Here is a 17,385-nt window from a genome sequence, read left to right as displayed (position 1 = left end):
AAGGCAGCCCGGCGTCTGGAGCCAAAAAAAGAAAGAAGAAAACCCATAAAAAAAATTTCAAAATAGAATATTACAATTATGTTAGTAGTTGTTTTTTAAAATATTTTTATTTAGAAATATGTTAAAATAATATTTTTAACATCATCAACACACGATAAAAAAAATACCAAAAAATAATTTAAAATAAAGAAAAAAATAGAAAAAAAATTGAAATAGTGAAGACTTTATATGTTGTGGAATGATGTTGAAAGGAAATTTTATTAAATATAGTTGGAGAACATATTTCCATGTACTGGCTAATTGTAGTTTTGTTACATGCACGGCGCTTAAACATGCTATAGCACTTTAAACTTGCTCTAATTTCATACTAAACAGGAGCTGGTTATTACTTTCATTTCTACATTAATAGTCAATTAAGACATTCTACAAGTGGTGATCATCAACACTGAATGCCTATTTATTCATGGGCAGATCAATTGTATACATATCTTCTACGGTGGAGATTTTGTCGTCGTTTCTCGTCAATGTCGCATCTCAGGCCACTCTTCAGAGTCAAGCAAATGTGCCAAAGATTCCAAGTCCAAAGTTGAATTGTCATCGAGACAACGATTCAGGGCCCAATCCTTGAACATTAGGTCATCAGATAAGGCTAAGGAATGGTAAGAATCAATGGACAGATTCTTGTCACAATCATTGTCAATTAGTGTACCTCCATCACTCGATTGAAACTCATTCCAGTGTCCAAAATTCAAGAAATCTGAGTCATCATGGCCGTGAAGATTTGGGCTATCTTGTTGATGATTTAACAAGGGAGCTTGTGGTGGGTCGTCTATGGCTGTTGAGGAGAGAGTTTTAGGTGGCAGTATTGGTGGTGGTGGGGACTGTAATGAGAGGAAAACCTTAGTGCACCTAGTGGCCTTGGTGGGGATTACTTGGGTTGCCAGTGTTGACTTTGATGATTGGGTGTTAGTCATGGGTTCAATTGCTCGTTTTTTAAAGCTCTGGGAATTTTGTTTGGACTGTGGAGATGCTTGAGCAGTGGCTTTCTTCCCCAGAGTAGTGTTCCAGTAGTTCTTGATTTCATTGTCTGTTCGCCCAGGTAGCCTTCCAGCTATTAAAGACCATCTGCGCATTCAAGAATGCTAGTAAATGGTAGGAATAGTACTCATGGCCTAAATCAAGCAAGTAAGCGGGGGAGGGAGAGAGGGAAAACCTGTTTCCAAGAAGCTTATGGAGCCTGACAATGAGTTCTTCTTCATCATTGGAAATGTTGCCTCTCTTGATGTCCGGTCTAAGATAATTTAACCATCTGAGTCTACAGCTCTTGCCGCATCTCTTCAAACCTGCATATTATCAATTAGCACTAAGACTTACAAATTCGATTCATGAGAATCTTGGGCAAAAAGTACTTTATTTAGTGAAAATCTCCATTAAAATGAGCATCAAGCAACTCCACTCCTATATATATATATATGCAAGCTAGCTAAATGTTTGTACGAGAGGTACCTGCTCTCTTGGGGAGGTTTCTCCATTTGCCTTCTCCGTGGGCCTTGATATACGCCGTCAGTATTTTGTCTTCTAAGGCAGTCCAGGCTCCTCTGTTGAGTCCCTCCTTGGAGCAACATGGACTCCTCCCCATCTCTCTCTACGATCACCACACACGCGCACTTCCACAACAATTTGGTAAGAGAGGATCTATTCCCCTTTTATAGGCCAACATCCCGGGATAATGAGAATCCAATTGATTCCTTTATACTTATTAATTTAAAGTGCGGTTATGATTATGTTGTAGTTGTTTTTCAAAGTGTTTTTTATTTAGAAAAGTATGTTAATAATATTTTTTTTATTTTTTAAGATCAGTACATTAAAATGATTTGAAAACATCAAAAACATATTAATTTAAAAAAAATTTAAATTTTTTCAAAAACATTTTTCAAAGAAAGCTTTAAATCAATAAATACCTCTTTTCAGAAAATAATAATCGAAGGAAAGGAATACATGCGTGTACTGTGTGCTCTGTTTGAATGATGCCCATACCCTTTTTATCCATGGCTTTATCCTTCTCTTATTTCCTCCCCAGTCTCTCTTGAATCCCTTTATTCAAAGGGTATTATGGTCTTACCACAGGGGTATTTCACCCTTGACCAATGGGAATTCTATTTTTATTTCTCTTATAGATGTTGTTTATAGTTGCGGTCCAATAATATTTTTGAGATATTTTAATATATTTAAAAAAACAAATAATTTAAAAATCAATCTCAGGTATAATTTTTAAACTCACACATGTGGTGTCAGCCCTGACGCCTCGTGGCTGTCCGTGCTAGGATTGCCATGTTGTTTCTGCGCTGGTTCGTGAGTAATATTTTTTTAAATTGTTTTATTTTTTTAAAAAAGAAAACCCTTGTTGCCTCTTTAGCAGCACTCTTGCTGGCTGCTAAGGTAATCTGAGCTCACTCTTCAAGATTAACAGATCAAAGTTTTCCACGTTGCGTGACGTGTCAAATTTGACTCTTTTACAGGGATTAAGTGGGACGTGTTCTCTTTTAATCTACTAAAGAGTATTAATATTACTTGCTAAAGAGTACTGATTGGATTTTAAGAGAAAGAACACACTTAATTACACGCATATATTTATTATCCAAGACTTGTTTTATGAATCCAATAATTGCTGGTAGAGGACACACTTCTCTAGTCTATAGACATATTGCAGCTGTTTGCTAATTAATTGCCCAAAGGGAATAGTAAATGATTGATTAATTTAATAAGAAGTAACTGCTGACGGCCCGCGATATTGAATGAAGGATAGAAATTAATATATTTTATATGTGATGTGGTTCAGAGTCTTCAGACAGAGGTGCGTAAGCCATTTGTTCTTCATTAAGTTGATTGGGGGGGAAATAATATACAAATAAAGATCGCAGTGCCAACTTTCTTGGAAAAAACACTTCGGCAATATTCCTATCTCTGCATATCTTGACAAGGGGATTCTAAGAAAAACCCACTACATCAAGGCCTTTCGGAGGACTGTTCGATTCTTAAATTAATAAAAATACAGCAGTAACAAACCAACCCTCGAAGAATACACAGTGCTTGTGTTTGCATAAATGCAAGGAAGATGATGGTAAAAGAGTGCATTGAGAATTCTAGGAATTAGAATTTATGAGTTGGAAAACCAGATCATGTCTTACTAAATTCGATGGTTCATTGATGTTTATAAAACATAATAAAAAAGATACCGTGATATCTTATTTAATGATAATTATTCATGGTAATAGTTTATAATGGTTAGTGATGTCATTTGATTTATCTGCTACCTCAATCCGGTAGAGCATTAGGTCAGACAACATGTCCAAGTTCAAAGAGATGTAATTTGTGCTTTGGTTATGGACTCCCGAATGCACTCCATGACCCATTTGTTTAAGCTTTTTTATTTATTTATTAATATCATACCAGCGCATATCTTGACTAATACAACGAGTTCTAAAATTAACGATCATGTAAATCTCCAGTGATTTTGAGATTTGTGAGAGTCGAACCGGTAATTTTTAGAAAACAAACCTAAATAATGATCAATTAAGTTATACCCTTAAAAGTTAGTTTCAGCTTTATTTCGTCCTCTGCATCATGGACCTGGTATTTTGAGTTGTAAAAACCGCAGACAAATCAAATATTATATTTTATATCTCTTGGCTAGTGATTCAATGTGATTCCCACCTAACCTTCTGCGATGATCTAACCCCCAACTTAATTTTCAGTTTAATATAATCAAGAGGGAGAGGGAGAGGGATAGCGATATATAGTTGGGTTCAATTTGTACTTCAATCGGTCAACTACATGCTAATTAAAAATAACCCGATGATTCACGGGTTAGATATTCTATCGATTTAATCGATTATTAATAATTAATAATCGTGTGTAAAGGCAGGATCCAGTTTGGTATTTGGGCGGCAACGACAAGTCATGCTATCAGATATCAATGCAGTAGGAGAAAGGTACGCGCTGTGAAATAAGAACCAATATCGGGGTAGGTCTGGGTGTTTTTAGCACATTCAAAACCAGTCATATCAATCTGGAACACCCACGACCACCAGGTCCACCACACGTCACTGCATTTTGGATCAAACTGGTGGCGCGTCTTGTCTACTCGCTTGCTAGTCGTTGGATACCAAACCAACCCCCGGTTTTTTTTATTCTCTCGAGAAGATTACTGCACGTTAAGGATCACATAAAATCAAATCCTAAAGATCTAATTAAGGCATGGCAATTAATAAATCTATTATTGGTTAATAATAAACAAGTTCACACATAAAATATAATATGTGTAAATTAGATAGTGGGTTAAGTGAACCTCTCGCTCACCTCCGTATCTTATCTCATTAAACATCGATTCAGATTTTCCTTGCACTAATTAATTTAATTAGGATGAAATCAAATAAAAAATTAAGCTGATGCTCATCTACATTGAAATTACGATCCTGACAATCACTAGGGCTTAGAATCTGTAATTGTATAGTCACGGTTGGTCGGCTCGTCGGACTCTTGCGAGACCCTCACTGGGATTTTGCTGGACTAGTATGCAAGAATATTATTTACTCATATCGGAATTAAAATATTTTCAAATGACGTAAGTCTACTGCATGCAGGTCTTAAGTAATGGTAGATTTCTCCACTTTCTTAGAAGAGTTAGTAAAAGACCTTTGCTTCCGGAAATTCCTTGGGGCGAACGTAAAATCACTTTAAAAACGCATATCTGGTAGCATAGGATGTTTACATTCCTGAGAAAATTAGCGATGGTTCGCTTGAGCCCAAAAGGTGTCTTCGACTTTAGACAGATAGAAGTAAACATGTGACTTGTGAGGTTTTACTTTTTGGGATTTGCAGAAGCAAATATTCAAACACGCAACTAGAAAAATTGTTCACATTCGTGTGGTTATGGCGCATCCCTAGCTAGCTTGATCAAAGAAAAAGACGCAACTCTAAGAATTCTTAGTTGTCTGTATTGAAGTCTCAGCTAACTTTCAATCCTTCTCGAGGACTTGCAAGTAGGTTAGGTGTAGTTTTAGGTTTTGTTTCTGAGATCACGTTTCAATTGGCCCTCATGCTAACCACTTCATGAGGGAAACCTCACAAATGTTATAATAATTATGACGGAGACTACTATTTTTGTCTTGTTTTTCCTTGGGTTAAACTAAGCGTCAGAAACATATTATACTACTAGTTTCGGTCGTTTTCATAATTACACCTTGTTTTTTACTTTTTTCCTTTGTGATGTGCAGGAGACGCTCATCATGGGGCATGTACAGGGAATTATATTCCTTCCTTTCAAAAAAAAAGAAAAAATATATATGAGATCCATAAATAACTTCTTTTATAGTGGGTATCTTATATTTTTGTGAGAGGTCGGAGTACAGCTCGTAACATATCTAATATCTCTTTGATGGACCCCAGGTGTAGGAGAGGAATGCCAGACCCATGGCCTGCGAATTGTGGATGAAAAGAACAGAGTAGACAATCTATAAATTGAAATGTTTAAACTCAACAATATGGGAACTCTTCAATGAACTGTAATTTAATTAGTATTAATATTTCTCTTTACCAAAAGTAAGATCTTGCGCTCAAACCTTTTTTTTTAATTAGAAAAAACCATGGAAAGGTGAGCCTTGGACATGTACCTACCACACATTTTAAAATTCACTTCTTTGAGGTGACAAGATTCGGTTATTTTGATAAAAAAAAAAAAAAAAACCCTAGGGATTTTAAAAGAGAAACTTTGAAAGACGAAAGTTTTATCGATAGATGAATTAATATCATACTTGGTTCAATTGAGTTTGTAGATGTAGTGTTACGACTAGATTAAAGGTAATAAATTGCAATAGAAATATAATTAAAATGCCCCAATCCTTCTTTTTTTTAAAAAAAATATTCACTAAATTAATGTGTAAATCAGTAGTGATACTAACAACTTTTCAATAAATAAAATATTATAGAATTTAATACGTGGGATTTTCTTCGGAACATGTCATCCAACGCCATTTATTCAACTCTCAATAAGCGGGAATCTAATTCCCTTTCAATATCTAAAATATTAGAGAATTAATCTAACACATGGAATTCTCATACCAGCCACCACCTTTTTTTTTTCTTTTTTAATTAGTCTGCACAGTGATTTTTTTATTTTTTATTTATCTCAGTCTGCAGAATGATATTTTTAAGCAGATGAGAATATGGAAATGGCTATTTATAAAACTCTTTCATAAGATGGCTCTTATCTTTTGTGGTCATGCACATGATCAATATATTTATACGATGAAATAAACAGTCCTGCCAATTGCAGAAAAAATAAATCGTACGTTCATATATATATATTGGATGGCTTCATCGTTAGCGAACGGATCATGAATCGAAAGGAACACGGGTAGGGAAGATGAAGATAAAATGTTAATATCGGATATATATGATAACCGACATGCCGAAAGTCTTCCTTTTTGTCTATTTGAGAAGTTGTGGACTGGAAAATCTTGTTATTTGGAGCCCTAAAAGAGAAGTCAAGGAGATCACAGAGGTTGCAGATAATTTCTGATTTTTCGTACGAGAAAGATACGAGGTGGGTTTTAAATGGCGAGCCATGGCATCTTGATAAAAGCATTATTGGAGATGAGAAGCTCTCGGCGGTTCAATTATCATGCGTCCCTTTCTGGATTCATATATATATGGCCTCCCTTTTAACAGTCAAACTAGACAAGTTGTGGTGCAAGTGCATAACAAGTTAAGAACCTTTATGGAGTTTTATTGTGCAACAGAGCATTTTGGGGCTCGATTTTTTAGGGTTGGAATCCGAATAGATAAACAAAAACCACCGCGAAGGGGCATCAAGTTAAGGTTTCCATCGAATCAATCGTGTTATGTGGTTTTTAAGGATGAACACTTGCCTAGTACCTTCTACTATACTTGTGGGAAAGTTGGGCCTTATTTGAAGGACTGTGATCTTGTGAGTGATGATGAAGATGAACCATACCGCGATTGCAAGTATGGAGAATGGATACGCTGATCACCGATGAAGAGAAACTCTTTCTTTGTTACAGGTCAGCAAGGTCTAAATGAGTCATCCGAATAATCCGAGGAAAAATGCTCGTATGAAAATATATGTAGTGAGGAATCCACGAAAGAGTTTTTATCTTGTTTTTTTATCCCTTTTCATTAATTGTTTCTATTTAACTTGCTTTGTTTTTATTATAATGATTCATTTTATATTTTTTTTAATTGCATGATATTTTAAAAAAATAGTTTGATTTATCTTGAATTTTTTTTCCATTTATATTTTATATGAATTAGCTATATTTGTATAAAGTTTTAATAAAATAAAAATCATTTGTAATTATTAGCAACAACAAGTAGTCACTAAGATAAAATATATAAATGAAAACATTTAAAATAAAAATGACAGCTGATTTAGAATATTTGCATGTGCTTCTATATTTTATTTTTAATGTTAGATTAGTTGTCTGCTTTAATATTTAATTAGCGTTAACAATTCCTTTTGATTTACCAATTCATATATCTCTTATTTTATTTTATAAAGCATGCATAAATAATATCTTTTCATTTCTTAATTTAAAGAAATTATGTTAAGAATTGAGATTCATAATTTATTTATTTATTTATTTTGTTTTTTATAAAGTTATCGCGATCTCAAACAAACATCTCGGCATTGAGTTGATACTTGATTTTTATAGAGTCTATTTTGTTATCATATAGTTAATTAAAAATAGTTTTTTTAAAAAAAACTTATTAAACCCAGTAGAGTTCGTGACCCTAATCATAGGTTTGATGGGTTAATCTGAGTTGACTCAAGTCGATCTAATATGTCATAGTCTTAATATTTTTTTTAAAAGATATCATCTTGATTTCTTTTTAAAGTTAAATCATATTTTTATCGATCATTCGGATTGTTTTTTAGCCCGCCAAGTTAAGACAACTCCTTTAATATAATTAATTTTAAACTCGGGCTAAATAAAAAATCAAGTTAAAAGGTTTTAAAATTAAACCGCTAGGCCGGATTTAATGATATTGTCAAAAAAATTTCTGCGACTTGAACATTTTTTTTTTACATTGTCTAGCCCACTTAACCCACCGGGTTTAATGATATTATCAAAAACATATCAAAAACATTTCTACGACTTGAACATTTTACTTTTATGTTGTCCAGCCACATCATAACACTATTAATTATCTAATTAAACTCTAAGTCCCGCTACACATTGTTCAATCCACAACCACCACCGATGGGTCAATCTCCTCAAACTAACACGTAAAACCTTATTATTCCATAGAAATTTCAAGCTCAAATCACCTTCTTATCATACGAGAAACTACACAACAATATGCTTATTTTACTATTAATAAGAAACTATGAAAGTGGAAACGATGGCAAGAGAGGATGCGGAAATTTTTTATTATTAAAGAATTATCTTGATTTGAAAATTTAAAATGTTGACTGGGGTTTTAAATAATTTTGTATCTTGCTGAGACACATTCTTAATTAATTTTTTTTGAAATTAAAAATTGCATAAACTCCCAACTACTATGTGATAAATTATTTAGTTTTAATTACAAGATATATAAAATAAGATTTGTAGAATCTTGATCATTTTATCAGCAAAGATTGGATATCTTATTAAATTATTATTTCAATTCAAAAACTTAAATTAATCAGGTGAGGTTTCAAAATGAATCTAATACTATTCTCTCATATCTATTCTCTATTGTGATGGGTAAAGAGGATGCTTGTGCCTTGAATATGTCTCGGTAATATGTTAAAAGGCTAAAAACTTAACCCTTGGAGGTAAACAAAAACGATTACAAGGTGCTTGTTTGTACTTTGATCATAGTTGCCTGATCTAATTTAAAGATCAGATTGTCAAGTTATCAAATTAATTACTAGCTAATTATCGTTAGTTATGGGGTCAATTTGGATTAATTATTTTGTAGAAAACAATGCCGATTAGTTCTTTTTAAACATCATTAGAGTTGATCTGACCACGTAGTCTCACCTAGATTCAATTTACTGAGCTAACATAGCCAGCCTTTTAGTTACCCTGATCTGGCTGGGCTAGGTCATTGTCCAAAAAAGATTACAGAAAAACTTGATCTGAATTATTAGACTTTTGAGTCGTCAAATCACTGAATCCACCTGCTGACCAAGCCAAGTTTAATAAATATGACTTTGTCCTCGAGAGGACTGAATGGTTGATCCCCAGAATAAGAGCCAATCGAGACACACCTAAACCTATTTGCCAAATTAGCACTAGCCACGTGCTATAATTATCCATGAGAAAACACGATTCTTGTCGGTGCTCTACATTTCAGGGAAACCAAAACTTCAAAGAAACATTGAGTCCCGACAAATACGTGTCTTCTACGAAGTTTTACCTAAATTATTCAAAATACTAAAAGACAAGGGGCAATTATTGTTCCATGTGCTAGTATAGTGCTATTTCACAATTCACTTTTGACTTTTACAGTTAATTTTTTTCATCCCGAAATTTACTTTTTTTTTTATTTCAACCTTTTAGAATCAAATTGAAGACTAGTTTCGGTTAATTTGTTAGAGAAAGATGAGATTAAAAAATAGAGATCAAATTAAAAAGATATAGAAGAAATGGGTGGCTTTTTCAAAGTTTAGGAAAAATAATCGTTATGGACTCTAGACTTTTCAAATTATAAATATTGAGTAACTTTAATTTTTAAAGTTTTAGATAAAATTAATTTTAGTTCAAAAAATTATTTTCATTAATTTTAGATCTCTAGTTTGAGAGATGAGAGAGAGTCGCTGAATTCCAGCGCTAGAGAAAAAAAATAATTATTGATGTCAATTCTAGTCACCAAAATAATCAATTCTGGTGTCAACATGTTCCGTTTGATAAGGGAAGTTTCACTTACGTGTTTTTTCATCTTAAATTTGTCTAAAAAAACAAATCTAAGTTTAGAAAGATTTTTTGTTTCGGATTGATTTTGAGTTTTTATGATGTTTTTTTTGTTTTTGTTTTTTTAAGACCATTAATGAGTTTATCAAATTGCATATCTAGGGTGTTTTCTAGGTGTTTTAGACTAAACAAATGGGTTGAGAATGGGGTTTCTAAGTCAAAAAACCATAACACCCGATTTTTTAGGTATCATAGTGGCTAGAAATTTAGCAAATATAGACGGCGCGTTGTGTGAATTATTTTTTAAGAAAAGATTGGGGTCGACAACAAGTCATCCACGTCTTTAACTTTTCAAAAAAAAAAAAAAGGTTTGTGAACAACATATTGTCCACCCCATTAGTTTTTCTAAAAAAAATAAAGGTTTGCGCGAGGACCCTTTCTGAATGAGTCAAGCTAAGCAGAGTCTGGTCTCTCTCTCTTTTTTCTTCTGATTTTGCATTTTTTTTATTGATAAAAAATATAACTTTTAAGTAATTTTTTAATTTATATTTCAATTAATATCCTTTCAATCTGATTTTTTACTTTGCTTATTTAACCTTTTTTTAAATAGCAATTTTTTTTTCTTTTTACATGTATTTAATTTTTAAAGAGATTATTCTGACTTATCTATAATGTTTTTGTATGTTTTATATAGATAAACTTTGTTTCTAAAAATAAAAAATATTTAATTGTGGATAATATTTTTAATATGTGCAACCTTACATAATATATTTTTTTTCTATTTTTTTATTCAATCAATTTCATGTACGAGAATATTTTTATTATCATTTGATTTATTAATAAACAAATTTATTAAACACAACCTGATAAATATTCTATGTTGCAAGATCAATATCTTAATCTACTTATCTCTCAATTTTCTAATCTCATTTTTAGTTATTATTAATGATTTTTTTATCATTTATTTATCCAAAAAAATTTCATTTTATATTAGATTTTTCATTTTTTATTTTAAAAAAAGGTATTAGAAAAGCCTACATGTTCATTTTTTTTTAAGAAAAAAATATTCAACTTTGTAGGGAAACATAAGTCAAATAACTAGTTTAATACTATAATCTAGAACAAGACAAATCCAAGGTAAGTAGATGTTATGATGAAGGAGCTTTACATAATGAAATAAAAAAGGTAGAGGGATTTGTGTTTGAGATCGAGTTTCAAACCGTTTTTGAATTCTTTTTTAAAATGTGTTTAACATGAAATAACATTAAATTAGTGTTTTTTTCATAGTTTTGAATTTTGATATGTTGATGTAAAATAAATATTAAAAAAAAATATTTTAATATATTTTTTAACAAAAAACTAATTTATAAAATATTATCCACCACAATCTCAAACATACACACACCATAAGAAAAGGAGTAGGAGGCTTTAATTATAAAAAAAAAGAGTGACAAAAACACCTATTTTTAACGGTTCAAGGCTTCACTCGAAAGAGGGAAACCAACAGGCTCGATACAGCAGATTCTGTTTTGCAGTAGGGGCAAGTAAAATGCAATGAGACTAGACATCCACAATAAGTGCACAATTACAAGAAACTTCAATTTTTTTTAACTTCAACACAACCTACACAGCACAATCATAGCTGATCATATATATATATATGAACAAAAGCCATGTGAGCTGGACAAATTTAACTCGTTTATGAATAATCTCCGCCATCCTATGAATTAACAGGCTTTGCATTCAGCTTGGGGAAAGGATCCTGCTTGCTCAATACTACAACTTTGCTCTTGTGAGCAAAGTACCCTTTCACAAGATTCTTGTATATTAATATGGCCACTATACATTCCACCTAACGATTGGAACAGAGCTTTCAATTAGTGACACTCATCCGACAGGTAAAAATGCTGGACAGAGAATCCAATAAAATTCCATGTATGTAATAATGACAGATAAGAGCATCAAAAGGTACCTCGTCCAAATCCATGTCTATCTCAAGCCACTTTAATGCTTTAACAATTACTTCCAATTTGATCTGGTGAGCTTTGCTTGGGTCCCTCTGCTTTTGGATGATGTAACTACACATACGATAACCATGAAAAACATTCCAAGTAACAATCAAAGCTTACACGCACCAAAATACTTACACATACACATATATATATACCACATGGCAAGGACCTTACATTTTCTTTAGCAATCTTTGGTAAACTTGAAGTTCTAGCTTCTCCAGGACAAGAAATACACCTGACCTTAGAAACCTAGAAGGAATAAAATGGCTCAAAAGTTAAATTTATCTCCAGATATTCTTATTACCATTAGATCTCATCCATGCAAAAAGCAGAAATACCGGTCTTCATGCTCCTGGAGAGCTTGTCGAAGCAGCCGGAGATCACCCCTTTTCAGAGCTTGGACGACATTACTGTACTGTCAAATGAAAATTCCATTGATTATTAGATACGTGCTAAATGCAACTAATACTTAGGCTATAGACACTGATAACACACTCATGGGTTCTTGGTCATAATAGTCTTACAAGCAAGGAAATAACATGTATGTAGGTTATTTGGTCCTTTTTTATCAATACAACATGAACAACACGCCCAGCTTGAACAAATTTCACATGCACATTAGGAACATAGAACTTGTCATCTGCGTGCACATTAGAAACATCTAACCTGTCATTAGAAGCAGTGACAAGAGAAAAAATTGAAGTGGCAAGCATACCTCAACTAGGCCATACTTCTCTAAAAGCTGATCTTCGGGTAGAATTCCTATTGAAAGCTTCACAGGTATCAAATATTTTAAAATCATCCTGATCCAACAAAGATGAGAAAACATGAGCTGAAACATGTGTACATTATCCAAGAAAGGACCATTAATGAAAAGGAAGAAAGTGTAAAATGAGAGCATATCAAACTTAAATCAGAGATTATGAAAACACCTACGAAGCAAAACTTCATATAAATGTGTGTAAATAACAAATAAATAGGACATCCTAAGTAATAATATCGTATTGTCAATGAAATGTATCTGTCATGATATACAACAAGAAAATGAACATGACATCATCTATTTGTAATTTTATATAACCCAAAATACCATTTGTTCTCCAAATCAAGAAACTATATTCATCCTATCTACAGATTATGAAATCAAGTTATATATACTTTGTGTCATTTACAAAATGGCAAAACCCACTAATTGCAACCTGTGTTCTTATAAATTTTTCAAATAAGTCCGTGTTTTCAATTAGATCAATTCAACAGTGTGTTTTCAATTTTGGTCAATTGAGTACTATTTCTCAAAATCAATGATTTTTATATGCAACCCAAATAAAAAAATAATATTTTCATAAGGGAACAACATACAGCATTAATATCAGAAAAATATTCAAAAAAAGAATAAGAATAAAAATCAACAGTAGCCAATCAGATGTAACTATGCTAGCCATCACCAACCAACCAAGACACCTTCCTCTCTAGCTTCGACAGCAAATGCAGTTTCCAACGAGAAACAAAACGACGACAGATGGAAATGAAGGTCTGAAATGGGCGGGTCAAAGCTATAAGTTGCTAGAGATCATCATGGTAGGTTGGTGACAAGTTGCCATGGTCAGGAAAGATGAATCAGTGGGAGAGAGAAAATGCATCAACAAGGAAGAATTGGACTGGACACTGCTGGGGTGCTGTTTGGAGCTGTCTAGAACCATTGGGGGTGCTGTTAGAGGATCGCAGGAGCTGTTGCTTTGCCGAAATATTTAAACCACCGGTGTCAACTAAAAAAACAGCTTGCCGGAAAAACCAATTTCTCACCGGAAACTAGGTTTGCTAACAGAGCTGGAGAGGAAGATGGCGATGACGTGACCTGGTTGGCTGGTGATTGCTAACGTGGCCACTGTTGATTTTTATTTTTCTCTAGCTTTTGAATCTTTTTTCTAATATTAATACTGTATGTGGGGCCCACAATATAGGAAAATATGTTTTTTAATATGATCTGCATTTAAAAATCATTGATTTTGAGAAATTGTACTCAATTGACCGAACTTGAAAACACACGAGTTGAATTGAGCTAATTGAAAATGCTGGAGCTTATTTGACAGATTTATGAAAACACAGGGTGCAATTGGTGGGTTTTGCCATTACAAAATGGTCAAAGGTAATATATAATTTTTTTTTTTTTGTAAAGGACATATAAACTAGACTATGGTTACTGATCTCTACATTAATTTTGCAATTTTAAAATCCAGGAAACAATTTGAGTTTCTAAAAGAAATTATGATGTCAAGGCAGTTGCTATAACTAACAAACTAAAAACAAATCGATGCTAGCTTATAATTCGTCTAATACATATCCATTAACATGAATTGCATAAGTGCAAAATAAGAAATAAGAAATAAGAAATAAATGAATCCAATTTCACCTTTTGACATTATTTCATGTCAAAACGTATCTAACATGTAGGGTCATGTCAGTCATGAATTCATCATGGATAGAAGTTTAATTCTAATGCATTGAGCATGCGGAAGAATCCAATGCTTCATACATGTCAGTCATGAATTCATCATGGATAGAAGTTTAATACTAATACATTGAGCATGCGGAAGAATCCAATGCTTCATAAGGAACAATTTGAAGCAGTTGCAATTTGCACACCATGGCAAGACCAATAATACCTCCAGAAAGAAGTTTCTGGCTTCATGGAAGTTTGCAATCATAAGGACACAATGCATTCTTGTTAAGTCATTCCAAACCAAAATGCTAAAGGAAATCTGAAAACACTATGAAAGAGCTTCAGTAGAAGCAAACCACAACGATTACCTTTATCAGATTTAAAGTTAACAAAGGCATAGACTAGAGAAACAATCACCATGCAAGTAAAGTTTATCCCATGGTAACTTCAAAATGTGAACAATTACCACAGACTGCAGTTTGACAATCATACAAATGTGTTGCAAAGAGGCCATCTACAGAGAACAGACTTGCTATTATGCACATGTAAAATACATGCAGCAAGCACACCTGAATCAAACCTGATATTTGCTTCATGATGGGGGTTGCAGTGCATTAAGGCATACGATAATTTATGATCAGCCTGCCATGTTAAAAAGTGAACGAGTCAAAACAAATTCTTGAGCTTTTACATGCATAGAAAATCACTGAATTACAGTAAATTTCAAATGAACATTATGGATAAACTTCAATAATGAGCATGAACAGGACTAAATCTAGATTTAAGGACTCCGGGGCATCAAATACAACTCATGTCTCAAGAAGGGGGAAAAAACAAAAGAAAAAGGAAAGACAAATTGCATGACATGGTTTAAAAGGAATTAAAGTGCTTACAGCAGGAAAATTTTCATTAAAAACTTCTAAACGACCAGTGTAATACATGTAGGTGACCTGCAATAGCAAGAGGGACCATCAGATCCTATACAAGGGATTTCTCATGAGATAATGACATTCTAAGAAATAGCTTCCAATTAAAGACAAAGGAAACATTGGCCATTATTAAGCTCCACTCACCTTATCCCTTTTAGGAAATTCCTCAAAATCAAAAAATCGAGCAGTTTCAATGCTGCGTATCACACTTCTGCAAAGGTGAACTGTACCAAGCTGCGAAGCACTAAAAGTTAAGACAATTTATTGCTAAAACAGGTAACAAACTCTATTGCATCCCTTGCCCCCCTCTGTTTTTTGGAATACAAAGAAAATCACTCTACTACATAGCTAGAGAAGAGAAGAATAAGCTAGCATTACTTTGAAGTAAATTTTGAACAGCTGGCAAGTCACATATAATGCTCCCACACGTTTTGGTCCTTTTCCCTGCAAATTTTGACATGCCCTATTATTAAACTGCTTGCAACAGAAATACAAACGAAAAATTTGATATGAAAAGGCTTAAACATGGGACGAAAATAGAATTGATAAAGGTAAAACATACAGCAAGAACACCAAACACTTTCATGAGGAAAGAACCAGCTCCCTTCAATTTTTCTGGTGATTTCCCATTGGAAGCTAACTCTCTATCCGCCTACATTTATTAATACCCAAAATACACTTATAACAAGAACAATAACACTAACTGCAACATTTAGATCTAAATGATATAAACAAATATACCCTCTCTGCAAGAATCCTAATTTCATAGGCAATAACATACAATGCCTCCAAAGCCCACGCTGATTCCCAATTCCGAAACTCGGGAAGAAAAGCACTGCATTTCCATGCCAATTCAGGTTAAAACGGGATCATTAACATTTAATAATTAAAATAAATAAATAATTACTTGGCTGCTTTTTCGAAGGCGTGGTAAGCATCGAGCAGGTTGCCAATTCTATAACTTTGCAGACAACGGAAAAAAGGTGCTATTATTTCCCCAAACTGCGAGTACTTGTCTGATTGCTTAATTAATCTATTTGCGTCCTGTTTCTTATTCACAATAAAACTAATTAAAACAAAACAGCTCAATTATATATAATATAAGGAATAACAGAAAAAAATTGGACAGACCTGGAAAACATTGAGAGAATCGGCGAGGGAGAGGAGAGAAGGGGAGTCGGAGGAGACGGAGAGGAGTTGTTTCAGAGAAGCACCGTCTTGGAAGGAAACGGCGTCGGAGAAGCGATTTAGGTATTCCGTTATTCTTCTGTGAGCTTCTCCCATGCTCAAGTACGCCATTATTAAAGCTGCTGCTTTGCTTGCCCTTTTTTCTTATAGAGTGAACAAATCGAATCCAAGTTCAGCAAGCAAACGGAGCATTAGTACGCACGGACACATCGCCAGCGCAGACTACTCGAGTGTAATTTTTTCTGGATTGTTTGTTTTTTTTAAAAAAAAAACAAATAATTTTTTTAATTAATCTTTTTAGTCTTCTCAGTTAGTTTGGATGATTTATATTAAAAATAAATTTTAATATATTTTCAAGTAAAAAAAATTAAAAAATAATAATTATCACAATATCAAATACTATCTAAATAATAATATTGTCTTTCTTTTCAATAATTTTGTAAATAATAGATGTTTTATAACAATTTAAAATTAATTTTAAATATAATAAAATAATATGTTAATGTTTGAAGTATTTTAGAATATTATAATTTTTTAAATTAAAAAATATAAACATATGTTGCAAGTAGAATTTCAAATTAATTTCTAATATGAAAAAAATAATTATATTATGAATATGTTTTTATATATCTTATATTTTTTAATTTAGAAACAAAAAGAAGTTGTTTGTATTTTATAAAATAAAATAAGAGATATATTAATTTATAAATAAAAACAAAAGTTGTTAACACTTATTCAATATTAAAGTGGAAAGCTAAACTTTATAGTAGAATTAAAAAATAAATACACTTATAGATGTTTTATACCGACTATTCTTTTTATTGCTAATAACAAATGATTTTTGTTTTTTTTACAAACTTCAAATAAATATAGTTGATTCATATAAAATATAA

General features: G+C 32.7%; 2 protein-coding genes across 3 annotated transcripts; both read right to left on the bottom strand.

Annotated features, from left to right (window-relative positions):
• Positions 1-223: 223 nt before the first annotated feature.
• On the bottom strand, positions 224-1,716 carry LOC7491994 (transcription factor MYB123). Its single transcript, XM_002308492.4, has 3 exons — positions 1,507-1,716; positions 1,214-1,343; positions 224-1,125 (listed from the first exon to the last, which is right to left on the bottom strand). The coding sequence occupies exons 1-3, from the start codon at positions 1,637-1,639 to the stop codon at positions 522-524; spliced, it is 867 nt and encodes a 288-aa protein (XP_002308528.1). The 5' UTR covers positions 1,640-1,716; the 3' UTR covers positions 224-521.
• Positions 1,717-11,330: 9,614 nt separating this feature from the next.
• LOC7492300 (enhanced ethylene response protein 5) lies at positions 11,331-16,777 on the bottom strand. Of its 2 annotated transcripts, none has more exons than XM_002308491.4 (13): positions 16,436-16,777; positions 16,212-16,348; positions 16,046-16,139; positions 15,867-15,956; positions 15,683-15,748; positions 15,449-15,538; positions 15,269-15,325; positions 14,956-15,017; positions 12,651-12,738; positions 12,274-12,350; positions 12,110-12,184; positions 11,896-12,001; positions 11,331-11,775 (listed from the first exon to the last, which is right to left on the bottom strand). In XM_002308491.4, exons 1-13 carry the CDS (start codon positions 16,601-16,603, stop codon positions 11,644-11,646), a joined length of 1,242 nt encoding a protein of 413 aa, XP_002308527.1. In that variant the 5' UTR covers positions 16,604-16,777; the 3' UTR covers positions 11,331-11,643. The 2 variants fall into 2 exon arrangements, with proteins under 2 accessions (XP_002308527.1, XP_024458504.1); XM_024602736.2 differs by having other exon boundaries at positions 16,212-16,354; positions 16,436-16,729.
• Between the last annotated feature and the right edge of the window lie 608 nt (positions 16,778-17,385).

Source organism: Populus trichocarpa, chromosome 6 (assembly GCF_000002775.5).
Source record: "Populus trichocarpa isolate Nisqually-1 chromosome 6, P.trichocarpa_v4.1, whole genome shotgun sequence".
In the NCBI taxonomy this organism is placed as follows: domain Eukaryota; kingdom Viridiplantae; phylum Streptophyta; class Magnoliopsida; order Malpighiales; family Salicaceae; genus Populus; species Populus trichocarpa.
Note: the sequence above shows the minus strand (reverse complement) of the source record. Positions and strands in the feature narration are given on the sequence as shown.

Coding starts and splice junctions, on each gene's coding strand:
- LOC7491994 (XM_002308492.4), bottom strand. CDS start 1,639: ATGGGGAGGAGTCCATGTTGCTCCAAGGAGGGACTCAACAGAGGAGCC. Junction 1,344..1,506: donor AAACCTCCCCAAGAGAGCAG/GTACCTCTCGTA, acceptor GATAATATGCAG/GTTTGAAGAGATGCGGCAAG. Junction 1,126..1,213: donor CATAAGCTTCTTGGAAACAG/GTTTTCCCTCTC, acceptor TTGAATGCGCAG/ATGGTCTTTAATAGCTGGAA.
- LOC7492300 (XM_024602736.2), bottom strand. CDS start 16,603: ATGGCGTACTTGAGCATGGGAGAAGCTCACAGAAGAATAACGGAATAC. Junction 16,355..16,435: donor ATTCTCTCAATGTTTTCCAG/GTCTGTCCAATT, acceptor ATTGTGAATAAG/AAACAGGACGCAAATAGATT. Junction 12,351..12,650: donor AGAAGTATGGCCTAGTTGAG/GTATGCTTGCCA, acceptor TTCATTTGACAG/TACAGTAATGTCGTCCAAGC.